The sequence below is a fragment of the Amblyomma maculatum genome, chromosome 5 (assembly GCF_055883805.1).
Source record: "Amblyomma maculatum isolate TAMU_Amacu chromosome 5, ASM5588380v1, whole genome shotgun sequence".
Classification (NCBI taxonomy): domain Eukaryota; kingdom Metazoa; phylum Arthropoda; class Arachnida; order Ixodida; family Ixodidae; genus Amblyomma; species Amblyomma maculatum.
The window spans coordinates 82,197,101-82,219,883 of record NC_139348.1 but is presented as its reverse complement, the minus strand read 5'-3'; the positions used below and the strand labels follow the sequence as shown (position 1 = coordinate 82,219,883).

The following is a 22,783-nucleotide window of genomic DNA, read 5'->3' as shown; positions in this document are numbered from 1 at the left end:
ATAAGATGGGGTATGGGAAGCTGCCAGTTTCCAGTTTGCGCCATTGGACTGCCTCGCATCTTGTTAGATCGCGGTGTGCGGAAGGATATGTGCATCTTTGAAGTCGGTAGTGCTGGAGTATGTACGTGTAAGTGGTGAGTAGACAAGCGCGTTAGATATTATTGTTAGCGGAAGCAGGGTGGCTGATCATACTCTCGGCTCGGCAGCTGAGATCTCGAGCGAGAGTGTGCTTCTGGGCATTTCCGCTGACCGACTCGTAGGCTGGAGCCCAAAGAAGTAAGCGAGATGTGAAAAAGGTGTTGTAGGACGTATATTATGTAACGCCTGGCAAGAGATACGGCCAGCATCGTAGTTGCGAATACCTGTTGAGAATCAACGATGACGACTTTGGTATTATAGGTCGGCTACCGCTAGCGCAATGGTAACCTCCTAAGCTGCGGTGACTGTTTCTGCATTGCGAATGTTGCAGGCTGTGCACCAGCTGCGATGAGGGGTGAGAGCTACCGCCACCATAGCTGGCTTCGATGGATAGTAAGAGGCGTCCGTATACGTTACGTCCGGACGTCCGCTGAATTGTTTCTCGAATTGACGAGCCCTGACGGCCCGTCTCTCGGCGTGTTGTTCCGGGTGCATCATTTTGGGAATGAGAGGAATGCGGAGATTTAGTCAATATTCCGGTGTAATTGCAGCATAACTTTGGGCCGATCTCGGTCGGGAGATCTAAACTTGCTAGTGTACCGCTCGGCCAGCGTGTGTGAATGAGAGCCGCTCATACTGGGCAGTGAGGGTTGCTTCGATCAGTTCGCTCACGGTATTGGAGATTCAGAGAGCCATAAACTTATGGGTAGCTGTGGACATAGGAAAATCTAGGGCCGTCTTGTATGGTTTTTGAAGTGCCGCCTCTAGCCGTTCGCTTTTGGCACGAGTGAGACGTAAGTAAGGTCCAGAGTAGGTGATGCGGCAGCAGATGAAAGCTTGAACGAGTCGCAGGAGGTTCGGCTCTCGCATGCCATGATGCTTGTTGGAGATTCGCTTAGGGAGGCGTTCGATCTGTACCACCGACGGGTCGATACGTTGGAGCGTGATGTTGCTGCCGTTAGCCTGCAGGTGCAAGCCAAAAATCTTGATGTTATCTGCTCGTGGAATCGGGTTTCCTTGCACCTGGAGGTTGACGTGAGCCAGCATCTTTGGAGGGCGTCGTCCCGGGGAAAGGGATGATGATATTCTCGGACTTTGTCACCCAAAAGGCAAGGCCAACTGTACTTAGATAATCTCCGATCCGTTCAATGGCGGTCTGTAAAGTCTCTTCAAGTTGGCCGTCACTGGTGCGCGTGATCCAAAGTGTGAGGTCGTCAACATAAATGCTGTGCTGCAGGTGGGGGATTTCGGCCAGTAGCTTCGGCAGGCCTATCAGTGCGACATTAGAAAGCATCGGCGAAAGTACGGCGCCTTTCGGCGTGCCACGGTTTCCCGGAGAGATGATGGAAGGATCTCCCCTGCCGGCTTTAAGTTGTACTGTGCGGTCTGTGAGGAAGTTTCGGATGTACGCATACGTGCGATGTCCAGTACCGAGAGCCTGAAGTTGTTGAAGGATCGCTTCATGGAGGACGTTGTCGAATGGCTCGGCAACATCGAGGCCGACGATGACTTTCGTGTCTAGTGTAAGTATCATGACTACCTGATGATTGGGATGATGGGGAAGAAGGATAATGTCCGGGGCTGGTAAATGAGGAGGGAAGCTGAACATTGTGTCTAGGAGAAGATGGTTGCCTACAAGGTATCGTGAGTGTTTGGTCTGAATACCGTGTTCCATCAGCTTCCCAACGCAGGACATGAGAGAGATGGGACGGAAGCTTGCCAAGGTTATTGGTTTGCCCAGCTTAGAGATAAGGACTAGATTGGTGCATTTCCACTCCTGAGGTATGGTACCGCTTACCCAACATTCTTGAAAATAGTCCGTAAGAGCATGAATGAATGCGTCGTCATGATTCCTAAGCATTGTATTCGAAATGCGATCAGGGCTGGCCGCCGAAATCGTCTTGAGGCGATTGAGTTCTACTCGGACCTCCGCAAAAGTGATTGGAACATATAGACAGATTTTTCCTCGCCCTGGTACAAGGGGAGGTTGGTTGCTGTTTCAGGGCGGATGTAAGTATTTATAAACTTTTGTTGGAGCTCATCAGACGTGCCAGGATAGTGGTGGAAGATTTGTTGCAGCTGTTGGCTTGTTTGGAGATAGCCTCCAGCTTGGTTTATAGTAAATGTCTAAGAAGGTTTTACGTGTTACGAGCGTTTGGAGTCTTGTTAATCTGGTCAACGATGCTGTGCCAGCTCTGTCGAGTGAGTTCTATTGCATAGTTCTTGATATTCGTATGTGCGCGCGCCAGTCTACGTCGGATATCGCGGTTCCATCTCCGAGTGGCAAGTAAACCTTCGAGCGACGTCTTGCGCTCCCACAGATGGGAGTAGTAGCGGTGGCAGTGTGGGACATTGTCCTCTAACTTGACTTTTTTTATGGCGTCGGCCACTTGTTTGACCATTTCGGTTGTCCACGCCTTGATGTCAGTAATAAGGAAGTCATAGCCTGCTGGCAGACATCCTGGCCTAAAACGTTCTAGCAATGAAATCCTGGTTTTAAATTAAATTACGTTGCGATCTCATCCAAATTTCCGCGGAGCCGCGGAAATTCGGATGAGATCGCAACATAATTTATACAATTTTTGGATGAGATCGCAACGTAATGCTATGTCGTCTTTTTCTCTGCTTAGCTTTTATTTTATGTTTGAAATTCCCCTTCTATGAATTGTGTATTTGCACTTGGCATTTAGGTCCTTTCAGGCATCTTAAAATTGCTTAACCCTTGCAGAAAGTAGGTCTGTTAGGATACCTCTTTGTTTTAAAGTTTTTATTTTCTGAGAGTAAAATTAAATGGTTGAAAGCGACCTGGTAACAAGATCATAAAACACTTCTTTAATCTGTGCAGTCAGAGCAGGGCGCCACACACGTCATTAAGCCTGACAATAAGCAAACGTATTCTCAGACAGCGACTTCAGCAAGAACTAAAATTGCGACATGCGCAAGTCAGAACTGCCTTCGAAATTATCTCATGGGGTATCTTCCAGTCTACAGTGCGTTTCTGAATAGCATTCGTCTGCCTAGAAATTGTGTTTCAAAGCAAAACGCTACAAATGGAGCAAGCGTTGCCTTCGGAGGATTCATCCTGACCCAGATAATGAGAAGTAACCACAAACACTAATCTGACAGGCTCGCCTTATTACACCATCAGATATATGCCTAGCAGTATTCAATTTCCATAAACCTGAATGTTCAATAAATATTTTATAAATGCTTCTGTGTGCAAATGATTACTTTGAATTTTTCCAAATAAATGCTCACTGGATACCGAATATATCTGCTTTACAGTAGACCAGGTAAATCCTTCGAACGAAAAACCGACTGCATCACATCACACTGAACACTCCCTATGTAGAAGGGAAAAGGGCTTTCCTAAGCCAAGCGTAATATTACTCTGGGTGCTCGGGCATTTGTGAAAAACCGAATCTGTGTGTATCTGTGAACACAGCTACGGCATCATTGGAGGCATCAGCCATTTTGCTATAGTAGAGAGGGAGGTTTTATGACAAGGGTACTGAAATTGGCACCCACATAATACAGAGGTTTCGCAAGCTCCCTGGGAAGATTCCCTCTCCTCCTCTCTTCCTCCACTTCGAATGTTCCACTTCTTGTTACGCAGTCCGTATACCTTTGAAACACAATTTAGCACTTCAACTTTTGTTATCCCAGCTCCTTCCTAATTTTCTCTAGTCAGCGTCGGCTCCGTTCCGAAGACCTTAGACGTGGCCATTTTATGTAGATTTTCGGAGGATATTCTTGAGAGAGTCGCCTAACGACCATGGTAGTCTGTCAAGCTTATCCGTCATACACGTCTGTCTAACACACGTGATAGAAGGCTAAAGAGGGAATTTCCATAAGGGGAACCACACTGGTGTCACATCGGGCGTTGTACAGAGCGTTTCGTGGGTGTCAAAGGGATGGCGCGAAAGCTCTGTCTCCGACGTCAACGCTTGCACCACGAAGCATTATCTGCGGAAGTTCAAAAATACGCGTAGTCCGCACTGGTCCAGATCAGGATGGGACAGATAACCAAATAAAAATATATGCGCAAATAATATTTCTTCCACCTTTCATAATAGCGTAATTGTATGGGGTGCAGCTATCTTTTCAATGCCAAGAAAATTCACCAGTACGCACGCGTCCCAAAATTTTTAGGATAAGAGAAGAGGCTACTTCGCCTAGTTTACACTTTCTGAAAATATTTTATTGCTGATTTTAGCTGCATTGTCTAGGGTTTCTAAGCTATAATAAGCTATTTGTTATTGGAGTTGGAGTTTCTGAGCATTTCTTACCCTCAAAGGCATTCACCGTATCTGGCTCAAAGTGCCATTACGGCACTTCATTTAGCTATATATTGCAACAATCATTTATTCAAATTTAGCAATTTACAAGGGCTGGAATGGGCTCTTTTTTGGCGCTTTCGGAGGCGCTAAAGAGCCGTAATGTGGGAATAGGTTGTGAACCAAATATCTGCTGTGTAGGGTAAAACATGAGCTACCGTACTCGGACTCTTCAGTTTCAGTGCATATTTTTAAAGTCCACAGATATAAATTCTAGAGAAACTGTGATAAGCTGGATGTCGTTTAAAACGTAACAGTATTACTCGAATATTAGCAAATCGATGTTTCGGAATGATAGCCTTCACAACGCAGGCTAAATTGCGGCCAACACACAAAACTCATTACGATTTTGAGTATACAAAAATAAAAAAAATTGTCACCTTCTTTATGCATGTCATGAATTAGCGCGTGGGCAAAAATTGCTCCAAATCCGCCGAAATTTAAAGACCTGAAAAAAAGGTATTACGACCATTACACACAGCACCCACAACGTACTTGCAGCAAACGCGACGAAGTAACGGTTAAAACTCCACCCAGAAAGAAATTAACCTTCCTGTTGACATCCTGGTCATATAGAGTGCGCAGTTTCATTCGAATTCTTCAAGCACAGGTACTCGAAAATGCCTTTCTTCCAAGACAAATACTAATAAAGAACTAACTGGCCTGGTACTGCGCAAAAACCATATCGAAATTTTAGTAAATGTTAAGGCAAAAGCTTTCTGTGACTCATCATTTGTCGCGCTGTCCGTTCGCGAGAAATCACATTTATTTGCGAGATTCTGCGGTGTACTGTGACACTGTGACATCACCATGTCATCGAAATTCACTGCACGTGTCATCATGGCCGGATCTGACGTCATGGTGACGTCACATCAGATTATGAATAATAATAGGAAGTTGCATCATCATGACTTCGCATCCTATCATGACAGATCACATGACCAGGTGATTGACGCATACAGCATTCTATCTCTGCCGGGCCTGCGCTTCAGGCTTCCGTGCTATGCCTTTCATTTGGCGCTTCCTCGAGTGGAGCATATTTAACCTTTAAGAAAGGAATTCGTGCTTCAGCGGGAATCGAACACGTACCTTTCCGATCACCAGCTGAGCGCGTTTACACCCTAAACCATGCCGGAAACTTGCTGTGATAGAGCAGGCCGTCATGAATAGAGAAGTGGTTGGATGAATGACGGGGAGCAGGACTTGAAATAAAGTCCGAAAGTGCACTTATCTACAGATCATTCCGCTGTTCAGTGGCCTTGTCGACAGTGGCAAGCGAGGACACATCGTAAGGACAGATGTGGTCAGACGACGAAGCGCTAGGCAATGGTGAGCGGGAAAGAGCGTCGGCGTCTATATGCTTCAGGCCTGATCAATAAATGGCATGAATGTTATACTCCTGAAGACGGAGAGCCGAGCAGGAAAGGCGGCCGGATCAGTCTTTCAGAGAAGCCAGACAGCCCATGTAATGGTAATCCGTGACTACATAAAATAGTCGGCCATACACATATGTGGAAAAGTTTCCGATGGCCAAAAAAATGCAAAACATTCTCTTTCTGTTACAGTATAATTACACTCAGCTTTCGTCAAGCCTCGGATGGCATATGCCACCACATACTCTCTGAAGCCAGGTTTTCGCTGCTTAAGGATGGCACCGAGCCCAATACCGCTGGTGTCGGTGTGAATCTCCGTAGGTACAGTCGGATCAAAGTGGCGGAGAATGGGAGGCGAAACCAAAAGGCGGCGTAAAGCGCCGAGTACGTTATCGCAGGTAGTCGTCCAGGCGAAAAGGTCGGAGCTTCCGGCAAGCAACTGAGTCAGAGGGGCGACGATAGAGACAAAATTCAAGCTTAAACGTCGAACATAGGGACAGAGACCGATAAAGCTGTGGAGCGGCTTCAGGGAGGTTTGCTTCGGAAACTCGGCAACTGCACAAAGTTTGGTGGGCTCGGGGAGAATGCCGCCCTTAGAAACAGCGTGGCCTAAAATTGGGAGTTTTTGGGCAGAAAAGTGGCACTTTAATAAATTCAACTGAAGCCCTGCATCAGCGAGATACGTGAGGACATGCTTCAGGCGGACAACGTGAGAAGTAAAGTCGATAGAAAAAAACTACGATGTCATCCAGATAACAAAGACAGGACTGCCACTTGAGTCCGCGGAAAAACAGTGTCCATCAGACGTTCGAAAGTAGCCGGGCCCATTTCAAAGGCCAAACAGTAAAACGTTGAACTCGTATAAGCCGTCCGCTGTTATAAAGGCAGTTTTCGAGCGGTCAGCGTCAGCCATTGGCAGCTGCCACTAGCCAGAGCGTAGATCTAAAAATGTGAAATACTCGGCTCACTGCAAACAGTCTAGGTCGTCTTCGATTCGTGCCAGAGGATAGACATCCTTAAGCGCGGTCCTGTTTAGAACCGATAATCGCTTCGAACCCGCATGGAACGATCTTTATTAGTGACCAAAACAATCGAAGACTCTCATGGACAGTTACATGGATGTATGACACCCCGTCAAAGCATATCATCCACGTTATCAGCAATGACTCGGCGCTCAGAGGATGGTACGCGATAAGGACGCTGACGTAAATGTGCGTTTGTACCGGTGTTGAAAGTGTGCGTAACGACAGACGTGCGTCCCAGAGCAGTATTAGGAAGATCGAAGGAAGAAGTCAAGCTCTATAAGAGGGTAGCGAGTGATCGCGCTGCGCGGGTTCAAGATCTACGTCAAAGACCTGTTGAAAAACATCGTGTGGTGTCGAAGTGGTTGGTATATCGATAGAGCTGAGGACAAACGTCGAATGAAGTAAGAGTGTCAGGAAGAGTATTTACAAGAGCGGGATCAAGTTCTTCAATATGGCCAGACACTCGCCGCGTAGCAGGCCGGACGGACAAGAAAATGGATTTGAGACAGACATTACGCTAAGGCCATCTTCGAACTTGAGAGCAGCTAAAGGAGGCAGGAATGCCGTAAAGACAGTCGAAGTAGAAATAGAATAGAACGAGGACAGCAGAGAATGAAGGCATGTCTGTCTCTTACAGACCGGGCAGCGACGTTTGACAAGGTGATATCACAAAGAGGAAAAAAGGCAACTTCCACGCGGGCTCAGTCGATAACGGCACAATATGTGGAAAGAAAATCGTATCCCAGGATGATGTGTGAGCAGTGAGAGATTACAATAAACTCGATGGTGTATAAAACATTTTCGATAAGAGCCGACAGCCGTGCATGCTGCTGAGGAATGGATACGATGTGATGACGCAGTGCGAAGCGGAAAGCCGGAAAGCGCGGTGGTCACCTTGCGAAGTCGACGGCAAAGTGCTTCACTGATGACGGATACGACATCGCCCGTGTCGACAAGAGTGAGTATTGCGACGCCGAGAACACGGAGAACTTGAAGAGCTCGAACCATGCGAAGTTCAGGCGCCGGGAACTACGATTATTTGACCATTTACGTCCCCACATCGGTAGTTACGCGAACAGAAGTATATCCGAGGTTTCAACAGGCGGCAGGTAAGTGCGTAAGTAAGTAAACCTCCAGTACAGAAAATATTTGCCAAGAGATTTACTGTTCGTGCATTTAAGTGCAGCAAAAGGCCATAGCTTCGAGCGTATGCCATTATTGGTGTAGCAAGTATGTTTAGAGTGAAGTACTTTTTGGTCCAAACGATGGCACTTGTAAAATCAATAGAAGCTACAGGGCGACTTCAGGAAACAAGAGATGATTGGTTTAAAGAATATGGGTTACCTTAAATACGCGGGAATTAGATAACGAAAATTACGACATTATGTTTCAACACTGTGAGGTACAGCTTAAAAAGAAGCTTAGCCCAATAAGAATCTTACCATGGGAGTCCCTCCTCAAAAAAAGGTGGTTGAAATAAATCTATCGGGAACTCTGAAATTGAAAAAAAAAAAAACAGATGCTTAGATAACTAAAAGCAGGAGATATTGATCTTTGATTGCTATAATTTTACGAAACTGAAATTAGGCATGCCATAAAAATAAAGAAATAAAAACATTGTCTTTAAGATACTTAGTAGTCTGTATAGACTCTCATTTACAAGGTGCTAGACAAGCGGAAGTTTGTGGCGCCCTTAAACAGAGAAGATAATAAAGCATTACATGTCATGCCTTTGCATGTGTTAACATGTTCCGATATACTAACGCGAAAAAGTAACAACAAAACGTGGAGCATGGAGTCGCATGGTGTGAGTTTGGCACGGTGGGTATAAAAGGAGCCATAATTTGAAACAGTATAAACACCTCTTACCCAAGTGATTCTTGCGGCTGCAGTGATCACAATCTGTGAGCCCCTTTCTGACGATCCATCTGTATTGAAGAGTAGCAAGTAGTTATACAAAAATTAAGACATGAAAAACAACAGAAAAGGCTAACGAGAACCAAGTAACAGTAAAAAACAGCACAGAAGGCGACAATCAGTGAATTCAGGCTCCGAAACAAGAACATTTGAATGCTGCAATATTTCAAAGCAACCAAAGTATCAGGTAGGGGCGGTGGGCGAAATAAATCGAGTTATTGACAGTCTGTGGCACTGTGCAGGATACTTGAAGTTTGGATAAACTCAGTACCTCCCCTAGCTGTTTCGACGCTTTAAGATTACTAACATGTGCCATGAAGACATGGAAGTCAGCCATTGGAACGCCTTTCAATTTAAATGCTTCATGTAGAGTCACTTTAGTGTTATCACCACAAGAGCGTCAATGGTCTTTGTAGGCAGTCGACAAAGAATGACTAACGTAATAACTACTCGAGGGCATTCTGTCACTTGTTCAAAGTTCCGATGACTGCATTACTCGTAGAAGTAAGTTGCAGAAAGAATATTTTGCGGGCTTTTATTGCACGTTTTCTGTTACTGTTGTACCCAGCGCGCAAAATGGGCACTTAGGGCGCGTGATCAAAATTTTGTAATTTATTACATTTTGCTTTGCCCGCGGTAGAAGGTCGCCTTTGCCACGAATCAGCTGGACCAGTTTTTATTTCACAGTAAAAATTGTGCAGGGAACGCAGTGTAACTTTGTCAGGTGACCTGTGACTACGAACGAGATTTTAATAATGACGCAGTCTGAAATCCAAATTTCAGATATCACGCATGAGAATGTCTGCTCTAACGACTACGGCAGTGGCGGAGAAGCGGGGGGCGGCGAATATTTGTTTTTCTACACACCCAGACGAAAGCAGCGCGAGATAACATATGTTCAGCTCTTTGTATTCTTTTCTGACTCCCACATGGGAGACTATTTAGTGAATTGACCATGAATGCCCTTTATATCGAAGGAACTATTAGTTGAGTGCTTGTGCCATCGAACCATACTAAGAGCCCGGTATCCTGCAGAGAAGATGATAATTTGACTTAATACTAGGCCGGCAGCCCGTAAACTGTGCGAGCCATTGGTTCTACAGAGCCTCAACAGAAAGCTTGTCGGGGACGTCACCTGCGCTGCGGATCACAGCGCGCTTATGGAGCAGGAAATGAACCTGTCGTACTGGAGCCAAGAAAGCAGGAGATTCGCTCATGACATCTGCGTGCGTGCGACCCACCACGTAGTCTTGGCATGTTTGTCGTCATCTGCTCACCGTACAGGCCGCGTGACTGCATTTTCGACTGTCGAAAATGCTGCTGCAGCTTTATATTGGTCACGTGAACTTTTTCCAAAGCTGAATGCAACAGTGCACCATGCAGCTGCTTCCACCATGACAGTCCTGAGTTGAACTCAGGAGCTTTGAAAATTCACGAGCGCTGCCCGTGTTCGCCTGTTGAATAGAACACCTCACGCCAGAGACGTCGCACGAAAATGTTAACCGAGTACATGCGATGGTCGGTATACACTCAATAGGCTTTCCGCCTTCAGCGAAGCGATGCTCCCAACCTCCTCGTTTCTTCTGCACGTTCGAAGCTGGTAGACTGAAGTCACTCATTGTAAAAAGTGCCAATTTTCCGGCATTCCGCTCGCGCTCCGCTTTTCTTGAAAGCTTTCGGGCATTGAAAACTAACAGGATAGTTAAGCGGGCGAGTTGGTGATACTTTATCCGAAAAAAACAGCGCGAACAAACGGGGACGACAGGAAGAAACAACGGGAACAAGCGCTGACTCTCAACTAATGTTTAATTGCAGAAAACACATTTATATAAGGTGCAGAAACAATAAAAGACCAAAACCAGACCGATACGTCGATGATTTTTTTATTCTCGTTGAAAAAACAGACTTTGCTAGGCCCATGTCTACAGTGTTAGAAGTATTCAAAGCTAATTCATAGGGTTTGCAGTTCACCACTGAGGGACCGGTTGATAACAAGATACAATTCTCAGATTTGTGTTTGACTGAATGGAAGGGGCACATGTGTTGGAATTACGCACCACGGGCCACTAAATCGTTGCTGAACTACAAATCGCATCATTCTAAGGCAGTGAAATGTGGAATTGTTGTTTCATCATTGTCTTCTGCGCTGTCAAAATCCTGTCACCATGCTATGAAACAAAGTTTCGATAACCAGGCTAAGAGACTTAGGGAAGCAGGTTATCTAGCTGAGCTTATATCTTTGGGTTGCAATAAAATAATCAAAAAGCTTAAATCACTGGCATTGCTGCCGCCTTTACAAAAGAACCGAAACGGAGAAAGTTCGCAGTCCTTCCCTATGTACATCGCCTTTCTCATGGTCTTAAAAATATTGCCCATAGGTATGAAGTTGACGTTGTTGCTGAACTACAGCGCTTTGCCCCTAATAAGCTCATTAAAATTTGTTCATTGGTGGAAAATAAGTCCCTCAATCCTAATAAATCTGCAGCATCTTGTGCTGTTAAACACGATAAAAGATTTGTGCCGTGCTCCCAAGGGGTAGTTTATAAAATTCCTTTGTCCTGTGGTCAGATATACATTGGGCAAACGGGACGATGTATTAACACACGTCTCAGAGAACATCTCAACTCATTAGAATCTAATCGCTCCACTAAACTAGTTGATCATTGCCGTGTGTGTCAATCCTGTTTTCCGTCTTTGCATTTTACTGACATTTTGTACAAATACCCCGACCAGTTCACCAGGGAAAACATCGAGGCGTATAATATGGCTAAGAAAGAAAGATTGTGTGTCAGAAAACCTTCCCTGCTCCTGCGTGACTGCGAAGTTGCATATCTGGACATCACATAGTAACATGTGCGGTCTGGTTTTGGTGTTTTATTGTTTCTGCAACCTTATATAAATGTGTTTTCTGCAATTACACTTTAGTTGAGAGTCAGCGCTTGTTCCTGTTGTTTCTTCCTGCCGTCCCCGTTTGTTCGCGCTGTTTTTTTTTTGGTTGAAAACTAGAAACGTTTATTTACCTAACTAAACTATTCCTAATATTACACGCTAATATGTAACTTAGTTAACGTGATGGAAAGGCTGGTCCAAAAATGCACTTAATTTGCTCTATTTGCCTTTGACAGTGGACCGACAGATTATGACTAAAAGAGGTGACATGCCATCGACCCGCCCGAAACGGGCCTTACAAGCTGCTTTAAACGTGTACGGACCTCTGCGAGCCAGCACCGAGAGCAAACGTGTTTTTTGGTGGCACCTTGACAGGGGGCCTAACGCGAGCATGCATAAGAGACGTACGTGTCTCTAATCTCACCGCAGGCACGTACTACCAGCGTCCCCTCCCCACATCGCGGCCTCCCGAGGCGTCGGCTACAGCCACTACCATCGACCGCCGGCCAACTGCATTGACAAAGCTACCCAGATGAATTTCTCAAGCAGTGCACCTACCCAAAACAGCCATGGAGGTGCAGGGCAAATACCTCGACCCAACAACTTACAATGAATGTGAGTGGACACTGGTACTTTGAGCATACAAGGGTGGAAAACCAAGCGCTAAAACGCTGTCGGCACTGGTGCAAGGAGCCTCTGCTTCGGTTAAGCATACAGCGTCTGCCATCGATACTCTCACTGATGTTGGCTCTGTGACGTTTAAACTGGCCTAGCCGGCTCAACAACAGCAGCTCCACGTGAGGCATGCAGTCGCACTATAGCACTAGCAACTGGCCTCCCTGCCTCAAATAACTATACCGAGGTCCTCAGGCCCAGAGCAGGCCTGGCTTTGAATGGGGATCCCATGGCGCAGCTCCTCCTGCAATTCCTGCAATCATCGCCGCAGGCCACGACTTGAGGGACCTTCACATGAGGATCCATCCTACCAACAAAACATTTATGGTCCCCACACCACATTTGTATAGCGTCCTCCGCCTCGTCCAAGTAACTGAAGTGGTTCTCAATAAGGAGCAGCTACACTGTTACCTGAATTTATTGCACCTCCTCCCGATTGAGGGCGCTGGTTGATATGACAATCTTGCAGGGCGGAAACACTTCGGCAGATAATGCAGGACCTATTTAGGGAACTTTCCAAGGTGGAAGAGATTTTAATTAAGGTAGCCATTACTCCCTTATTGCAAGTAACTGATCAACTGGCTTTCGCCCACCATCTGGTTTGCTACTATCCTGATTAGCTCAGAGGGTAGAGCGACTACCCTGGAAAGACGGTGGTCAAAGGTTTGATCCCCTAACCAGGACTAATTTTTCGGTTCAAAGTTTCTGAGAAGCTAATTATTCCCTTATTAGAAATTTACTCCATCTTCAGAAAGTCTAAATACTAAACCATATGTGTGCCTAATGAATGCCGTAGCTTGATGAGAAAACTTGTAGGCTTGGCTTGGTAACTCTTTCTAGAAGTTGAAGCCTGGGTTCACCTGTCTGTACTCCAACCTGCCTCTAGAATCACAACTGCCATAAAGGTGTACACTCGTCGAGTAGAATGAATCTCCAGCAAAAGTAGGTGGCAATTTGGTGATCTTCATGCTGTGTAACAAAACCAATTTACTGGAGATGTTCGCTAGCAGCTAAAATATTTGACCTTAATGGTAACTGTAGGTCCCATAGGTATGTAAATTAACTCCCTAGTAAAAATTCTGTGACTTACATTGGGTTCGGAGTGGCTTGCTTAAAAAACCTTCTCAACATATTGCCTTGCGTGTTGTTGGATACTTTTTCTAGCAATTCTAGAAAAGAGCTATCCTTCGAAAGGTAGGGAACCTGCAGCAAAACATAATATTTACCCCAAAATATTAGCTTCAATTTCACTTCTTTGCTTGCACTATGCGTTTCTTGCACAGAATCGAGTCCCATTACGGCGAACGTTTTATACGTTATGCTGATTCACTGCTCACGCTGTTATAAAAGAATAATATTTGTACTTCGGTAAAGAATACTTTTTTATTGCTTTATTGATATCAGTATTGGCTGCCATGGCGCCTTTATTGAGCGCAGTACCAAACGGCAGATGCAACATGCTTACGTTATTGATTCAGGTTTAGCACACGAAGAAACTTCCAATGGTTATTCAGTATATTCCGCCAGTCGTGCTTATATGCAACCGTCATACGGCAAAGTGCTGTTACAGATGCAACGTTTGCAAGTCTAAATATTACATGCTCGAGTTTTAAAGCGAACCAAAATTCCGTGAATGAATTACGGCATCCTTTAGGGCTTTTTCATTACTTATATGCTTCAGCAATCACAGCGACCCTTCTTCGGAACATGCTTGCCGTAAGGATTTCAAGTTTGGTCCTTCGGCAGCAGAGCATTCCGGACAAAAGAATGACACATAAAAATACATGCAAACATAATATTCTCTGCATTTTCTCAGAGAAGGAGATTTGCATACAGATTTTAAGCACCCTATTTGATGGAGTTATTTTGAATGGACATCAGCCGTTACTTCGAATCTGTTTTAAAGCGTCTGGAAACAAACATGGTGAAACAGAGTGACAAAAAGACGCGGCACCAGTGAAGGGAGCAGCGAAGTGCTGCCGCTAAAATAGCTATTACTGAAGGTAAATTCTGGGACCATGAAAAGCTTTAAATCGCCTCGGCTGAATTAATATACTCATCCTAAATGCGTCATAACCAAAAAGTGAGCTGCGTCTAAGAAAAAGAGATTAGTAAACGTTTGTTTTGTCAATAAAGAGAGAAGATTGTAAAATTTACATCAAACATGGTTGCTGATAAAATGTATTTACACAAGTATCCTTTCGAAATTATCACCAAAATTGCAACATTAAATTATCAGCTGCATGAACAGCGAATTGAAGATTACAGAAGGAAAATTTCTCTCCATGCGACTCCGAAAAGAATATTCGAGGCAAACTGCCGCCAAAGCGTTTTCAAGCTATTCTAAATTAATTGGTCTTTCGGACTCAAACTTGTCTCTTTGTATGCCGGCCGTCTCTTTCAATTTTCTCTCCTACATCGCGCAACATCGGTAATGCTTACTTTCACCTCCATGCTGTGTTCATTGAGATAGAGAATTCATGAATCGCGCTCTTCTCCTCACACATATTTAGTTTCTTGTTCCCTCTTTGCCTTACAGCAATCGGTATACAACGATTACTGCTTTTTCCTAAATTCGCATACCTTAGCTGATTCGACACCTCTGTACTAACCTCTGTAGCTTAGTGTTGAGAAAATTAAGCTGTTATTTTCTTCCCTGTTTTGCGATAAAAGCCGACGCGCATTAACCGCTTTAGATTCATTCCAACTTTGCATTCTTTATATAAATTCAGCATCGGCTCTAAATAGAAAAAAAGTTCCTTAAAAATTGGAAGTATTGCTGCCCACAGGGAACTATTTTTACCGTTCCAAGATCGCTAAGAACAACAACAAATTCTTAGTTCTGAAAATAATTTGAAATTCTCCCGTGCGTTTGTTTTTATAAGCTAATGTTCATCTTCAAGTAGATGGTTATTACCTCCGTTTTTTTTTAATGGTGTATTTGGGTGTACTGAACACCTTGCGTAGGCATAAGTTTAAATGCAGTGGAGAGGTTACTGGCTGGCAATATTTATGAGTGGGGTTTCAGTTTTTCCTTCTTCTTAGATTACGTACATTTGTCCACAATTTGCGATATAGCGTTAGTGATTTTTTTCTAGTTCTTAAAGACAGTGGATAGGAAGCTCAATATTGTTGTATTTTAAGTGTTGCCTGCGTGCTGTGCGATGTCAGTGCACGTTAAAGAACCTCAGGGGGTCGAAGTTTCCAGAGTCCTTACGGCGCTGCTCATTACCTGAGTAGCTTTGGGACGTTAAACCCTACGAACCAACCAACCATCCCACAAGGATGGAGTCTCCGCATGCCTTGTTAATATCCTTTCAAAGCTACGGACTCAGTATCCAGCTTCAGCAGTGTCCCACCTGGCAAAATATGTGGTGAAAACCCAAGCTACGAATTCCGGCATTTTATAGTGTCCATCGAGCAGGGCGATGCCAAAATACTGTAAAAGAATTGCGAATAATGAAACAAAATTACGCGGAACACATGAGCTTCGCATTGAAAGGAATGGCAGAATAAACGTAGGCGACCCCACTACATGTACATCGCCACTTTAAACAAGCCATATTAACGTGTCTGCATGGCCTAGAGGCAACGTGAATGCAAAGATCTTGGCAGGCTGATTCTGATATCAAACATATTAAAGGACAGAGCCGAGTTGCCAGCTCCGGTTTAACGTGGCGTTATACGATATCGCGTTAAAAATGATGGACCCCTTAGAAGACGCTTATGCTCTCCACGAGCAGGATGCAAAACAAATATTGAAAGGAAACTGAAAAGATCCCTAGCGGCTTATTTAGAATGTTTATCCCGCGCCACCAGCCTTTACATTGCCATTTATTAAGTCTCAACTAATCTATACAGCTCCTCCGACGTATGGGCTACCAAAGAGCCATAAGTTTGAGACCCCGTTGAGTTTGATAGCTTATTTCATACGTGTTAATCTTCAAACTTTCTCCAGGTTTCGAACTCAAATTATCTTGTCACTGGTTGGAAGGAGCCCACGAGCACAAATTAAGGTCCTATTTTGGTGTGCATTAAAGGCTATTTAAAAGTGTGCAAATAAACTTTGCCGTTGATGACTGCACCTTCAGTACTTAAACTAATCACTTGTTGCCGGAAATGTCATCACTCCACTTGAAGGATTTGGCCCTACTTGCTTCCACTATTCAAACACTGCATCTTTCAACAAGTTCGTTTGAATCAGGTCCTTGAAGTAGCATTAGGACCATCTATTTCTGTCACGGCGGCTAATTTCGAATGGAAAAACTTGAAGCCCGCTCACTGAATCGTTTAGACAAGGTTCCAAAGTTATTCTAAGATGTGTAGACAATTCCTTTTGAATCGCGATATCGGATGCATTGTGGACTTTACTGTGCACCTTAACAGCATGGAAATGAGCACTACTGCCTCTCTCTAAAGTCGATAGCCGCGTTCCATTCCTAGATGCACTTATCTGCCTACAATTATCAGTACTAACCTTAAACATTTAAAACAAAAAACCGAACTAACGCTTATCATCACCTCTCTATCTTTGCTTCCATTCTCCTGATTTCCCAAAAGCCGTCCCTGGTTGTTCGCTGCTTGGCTATAAGAATTTGTACTGGAGACAAAGGCTGCTGGCTTATACGTACGCCTCGGGGGTTCTGCTTCTAGTTACATTGGACATTTATTGAGTGTATGGAATGCCAACGCGTCAATTATGCGCTGCATAGGACCCGGGTAAGCAAATGCGGCAATAATTTCGTTATCTGGCAGCCACAGCTTCCACTGGGCCCAAGCAGGTGTGATCACACGTTGATTAATTAAACGAGAGAAAACGAACTGAACAGCACATTGAGAATCTGTACCCCATAAACGAAAGTTGTGTGGAATTGATGATGCACCGCACGAAAGGCGCGGTTTCTCAGTTTTTTATTTACTCTGAATAAGGCTCTCGCTTCGAAGCGAAGCGTTATTTCAACAGGAAGATTTGTAGTCACGTTGCTTAAATTAAAAAGCAGTTTCAGGCATTGCCCTATTTTTGCAACCATATGCCATGGTATATCAGGGTTTAGATGATATAGGCTTGATATCAGAATCTTACATGGACGCAAAGTATGCAGTGCCTGTGCAAGGGGGCGCGCACTATTGCCGTTGAACTGTATCATCCACAAATAAATATAAATAAACGCGACTATTTCTAGAGCGAACTGCTAGAGCTTGCAGGATTACTTAGCTCAGGGATACTACTCTGAGGCGATGTCGAACCTTCAGCGAGAGAGCCTCAGTGGAACGTAAGTGTTAAACGCGGTGGCATTGACTGAATGCTCTCAAGTACCAGCATGCGAAGTTAATCTGTTCACGCCAAAGCATGTTTTCATATGGGTGGAGGCCACACGTTTCGTAATTTTCCTATTTTGTACGAGGATATATTGGCTATATTCGACTACGGCGAGTATGTGTTGACATGATGTTGCTAATTATAGTAAGCTTGACACCCAAATACAAGTCCAATTGCCTCTCCCATATATCAACGTTAACCTTCTCCTGTTCATGATAAATTCAATCAATCCCCACAAACACGAGAGTTTTATCCTCGCACCTGCATTTCAGTCGTTCGCTAATACACTTATCTTCCTTTGGAACATAATTAGGTACCCTTAACGACAAATAGTTATCTTGCACTCTCATCGCATTGCCCTGCATTCGACTATTTTGTCTTCATTTCGGCGAAATTATAGCTTTCGCATTCATCAACTGAGAATTTCGAAGATTACTAAAAGTTAACATTACACCAAGCATTTTTCGCTCCATACCTTTTCCAATTGTCCGCAATGCTTTTAAACCCGTTTAGTTATCAAGCCTTTTTCCACCGCACAGGTGAGTACAAGTATTATGTACGTGTTATATACTTTCCTCTTGAAGGTGCAGGAAAGCTGTCATCCCTGACCTAGGTATTTGCCGAATTCGGCTCATTTGACTGACACTGCTTGGTATTCCTTTTTGTGGGGCGAATCTGAGGTCCCTATCTGTCCAAGGAAAAGGTGCTCCTTAGCCACTTCTAGCATCTTGCAAAATAATGCCCGTTCCTTCCTAGATGGTTGTATTATTTTATGCGTATTATTGTAGGCCTTCTGTTTTTCGTTTCTTGTCTAGGATATTGTTCAATCCATTCAAGTCGTCAACAGGGATACCAATAAATTAGCGTCATCATCGAATTCGACATTACCGAAGCATGAAGTGCTGCTTTGACTACTTTCCTCACTGTTACCCTTTTTTATGAAGATTTATTGCTTTATGCAAGATTATGTTGTGAAGCCGCTTATATATATATATATATATATATATTGTGACGGAGGACAAGCAGAGACGCGGCCGTTCTTTCGAACGCCCAGCTTTATTCTGTCTTCATCGTCTTCTCTTCGCTCAATCACTGTTCACTTCGTCATTGCCTACGCCATCACACTCGGCCACGACTGCGTTTGTCCTTAATTGGCTTATTGTCTGGATCAGCGATTGGCACTTTGCACATCCCCAGGTGGTCGAAATTACTCCGAAGCCCTCCATTACGGCTCCTCTTTCTCTCTTTCCACTTTCACTCCCATCTTCCTCCCTTCCCTTACGGTGCGGTTGCGGTGTCCACAGAAAAACAAGTGAGACAGTTACCGCGCCTTTCCCTTCCTATAAATAAATCAGTTCTGTGCAGGACGCTTTGGACAGTTGCCACTTGGGCGTTCTGCAGAGGCCTTGATATTAGTCATGCTCCTGAATGTTTCTCCAATGCCAGTTATTTGCTGTTGACTTATTCTCTTTGCGCACTATTCGATGTTTCTCCCTGATCTGGAACTAACTTCGTGAGGCATCCGCAGTGGTGACAATAATTGAAGAAACTTCACCACAATACTTGATACTGCTACCATCGTTTCCACCGGAAGCACCGTGCCGTGCACAGCTTCCCTGAGTACGCCGGTAGGTGTGGGCTCCTACCTTCCCAACGAACTCGCGACATTTCCGCGCGGACTTCACATCTAGCACACTGACATTGGCCGCAGTGAGGCCTTTTTCTCCTGTAATTATTTCACATTCAACTTGCTGCCCTTTCCGGATGTGGCTGAGTTTAAGGGAGTGGTGTAACGCGGTGTGGTGGACAAAAATGTTCTCCCCAGTGTCAGTTCGGTTGATGAAGCCGTATCCGCCTACCACGTTAAACCATTTCACAGTTCCACTCATCCGCTCTCGGGAAACAAAGGCTTTCTTTGGGTGCTCCACCGCTTCTTGTTGGTGTTGAATGCGGTTAACCTCGCTTTTAGGATGCTCGTCAACGGGTAGGCTAGAGGCGGTACGGCAGGAGCGGAGCTGCACATTACCGTTTTCGAGGGACAGAGCCACGTCCCCGGACATGAGGTAGTCTGCGCCCAATATGAGATCAGCAGGCAAGTCTGCAAACACAGGGATGGCCACCAGGACCTTACTGACAGCCTCAGTCGATATCGCAGATATCGACTGCACCGACGGGAACAGCGCTTCCCCCCAAGCCTTGCAGAGGAGACGAGGTTCATTGACTCATCGGGCCCGGTGCATGACGTTGAAGTAATGCCGTTCGCTGAGCGCCGGTGTCAATCAGTGCGGTCAACTCGCCGATGCCGTCAACGTGAACCGGCAGAAAGGGAAGAGGGTGGTTCTGGAATTGTATGCGTAGGCGGGCAGCATGAGGACAATCCTTGTACATGTGGCCCTGTTGTCAGCAACCGCGGCGTTGCTGTTGTGCTGCGGCAGATGTCCCGGCGGCAGCAAGGATCCCGCGACGTCTGGCGGTGTCGTGCAAGGAGGCCGCTCGGTAGACAAAGACGGAAAGGCTGTCAGTGTCCAGTGTAGACATAATCGATGCGTGGGTGGCATCGTGAAGCCTGTCGACAATGTACTGTTTGGCTGCGGACGCGGGCCACTCGATGTTGCAGGCCTGAAGAAGGTGGACCTTATAATAAATGTAAAGTGCGACATCTTCACCTGGAGCCTGGCGCTGCGCTCTCATCGTCGTGAATTTGGCGTCGTGCGCCCTGGCCAAGGGTCTAAACGCAGCAAGAAGGGCGGAGGTCCAGGCCGTCCAAGTAGTGTAGCAGCGGCATTCGTACTGGTTCCAGGCGCGGGCGGCACCACGGAAATGGCTGTAGACCAGGCGGAACGCCGGGCAGCAGCGTCGACAGGTTCAACCCATGCTTTGGCGTCATCAGAGAAGCCACGGAACTCCGGAAGCGGTACCGGTGGTATTGGGTACCCAGAGGACATCGAGACGCGGCCAAGCGCTGCGGCGAAAGTGGCGGAAACCTCCCGGAGGTTGGAGAGCACTTCGGAAAGGAGGGCCGCCAGAGCCGAGTCCGCCTAGGAGGCATTGACGCCGTTCTCGGGTGGAATAGGGGTCCCAGGCGCCGAGTGAGCCGGCCGTTTGACTGCCCGGCTGCTTCGAAGGAGGAGAGGCGGGTCGTGGAGGTCCGGGTCGGGCCCGACGTTCGTCGACTGCGCCATAGTGACGGAGAACAAGCAGAGACGCGGCCGTTCTTTCGAACGCACAGCTTTAGTCTGTCTTCATCGTCCTGTTCTCTTCGCTCAATCACTGTTCACTTCGTCATCGCCTAGGCCATCACAATAGATAGATAGATAGATAGATAGATAGATAGATAGATAGATAGATAGATAGATAGATAGATAGATAGATAGATAGATAGATAGATAGATAGATAGATAGATAGATAGATAGATAGATAGATAGATAGATAGATAGATAGATAGATAGATAGATAGATAGATAGATAGATAGATAGATAGATAGATAGATAGATAGATAGATAGATAGATAGATAGATAGATAGATAGATAGATAGATAGATAGATAGATAGATAGATAGATAGATAGATAGATAGATAGATAGATAGATAGATAGATAGATAGATAGATAGATAGATAGATAGATAGATAGATAGATAGATAGATAGATAGATAGATAGATAGATAGATAGATAGATAGATAGATAGATAGATAGATAGATAGATAGATAGATAGATAGATAGATAGATAGATAGATAGATAGATAGATAGATAGATAGATAGATAGATAGATAGATAGATAGATAGATAGATAGATAGATAGATAGATAGATAGATAGATAGATAGATAGATAGATAGATAGATAGATAGATAGATAGATAGATAGATAGATAGATCGATCGACCTGGTCGACCGAAATTCTGCATCTTCGGCTGAGTATTCCAAATTCCAAGCTGGGAACGTTGTCAAGTTGACGTCGACGCAGCCTGGTGTCGGCTACAAAATCATCGTAGGAGTTCTCTGTGACGACGGGGCATGGAGCCTGCGAGATGGCAGTGAACTTTACAAGTCTTCTACTGCTCACGCAAGTTGGTTTTTGTTCTGCCTTTGAAAACGTCCCACTACGTTTGGCAGCTTCCATCCCATGTGCTCTATCTGACGTTTGACTGTCAACGACGCGGTTTCACGCGGGAGAATTATGTGCGAGTCAAGAGACATTTTTCGCTTTTGTGTAGACAGGTATTTTACTTGTCAATTTTTCTGCTCTGTGTTGGAGATGTTGAGCCTAACCTAGGTGCATCAACTGAACAATTCCACGAGTCACTGAAAGGTCAAAGTGCAATACTTTCCAAGTTATCGCAGCCAACCGTAGACGTGATTGGCATGATAGCTCGGCTTCTTTCCTTAGAAATGAAGCTGCAGAAGATTGATACCATCGAAGTAGCCCTAACTAGCGTTGAAGATCAGCAGCGACACAATCATAAAATGCTGATAGGAATCGATAAAAAAATAGACTTTCACAACAGTAAAAGGGGTTTTAATCTGATTTTTTACGGCCTAATTTATTCTGATCCCAATATGACGGCAGCCAAGTCCCAGTAGCTCATAAGAGATCAGTGTACTACGAAGGTTGAATTATCTTCGGTATCTGTCGAACGTGCTCACAGGCTCGGTCCACAAACTGAAGCAAAAATCGGCCTATCGTCGTTAGCAAACGTTGTATACAACACTCCACCGGTGGCGAATCTCACGAAAACTGTATTGCAACGCCATTTAGTAACAGCTATCACGAATTGAAAGGATATTGGCGATTCTCATTTTATCAGCATGTATGTGTAGCTGTCTCTATAGGTGTCACTGTAGCTAGATAGAATTTCGATGCAGTTTTCCTGAACTCAGTCGCCGGCTGAGTGTTTTATACCACTTTTGCTCACGACAGTACGTTTTAGGTCTTTTAAAGCACGCCAGGCTCTCCTTTCAGCTCTGTTTTCAAGAGCATACAAGTTGAAGAGACCGAGCGTTGCAATATGCGAACACCTTTCTCCTCATGTTCGAGATAAGCGAAAGAAACTATGGCCTTACGCGAAGCAAAATAAGGAAGGCGGAGTGAAACCGGTCCTGAAAT

At 45.0% G+C, this 22,783-nt stretch overlaps 1 protein-coding gene across 1 annotated transcript in view; it reads right to left on the bottom strand.

The window, feature by feature from the left end:
* Positions 1–20,712: 20,712 nt before the first annotated feature.
* The window catches only part of LOC146188596 (uncharacterized), a 116,439-nt gene continuing 114,368 nt past the window's right edge, over positions 20,713–22,783 (bottom strand). The window contains exon 7 of the mRNA XM_084605086.1: positions 20,713–20,847. Within this exon, the coding sequence (XP_084461212.1) occupies positions 20,713–20,847 (135 nt within the window). The remainder of the gene's footprint in view (positions 20,848–22,783) is intronic.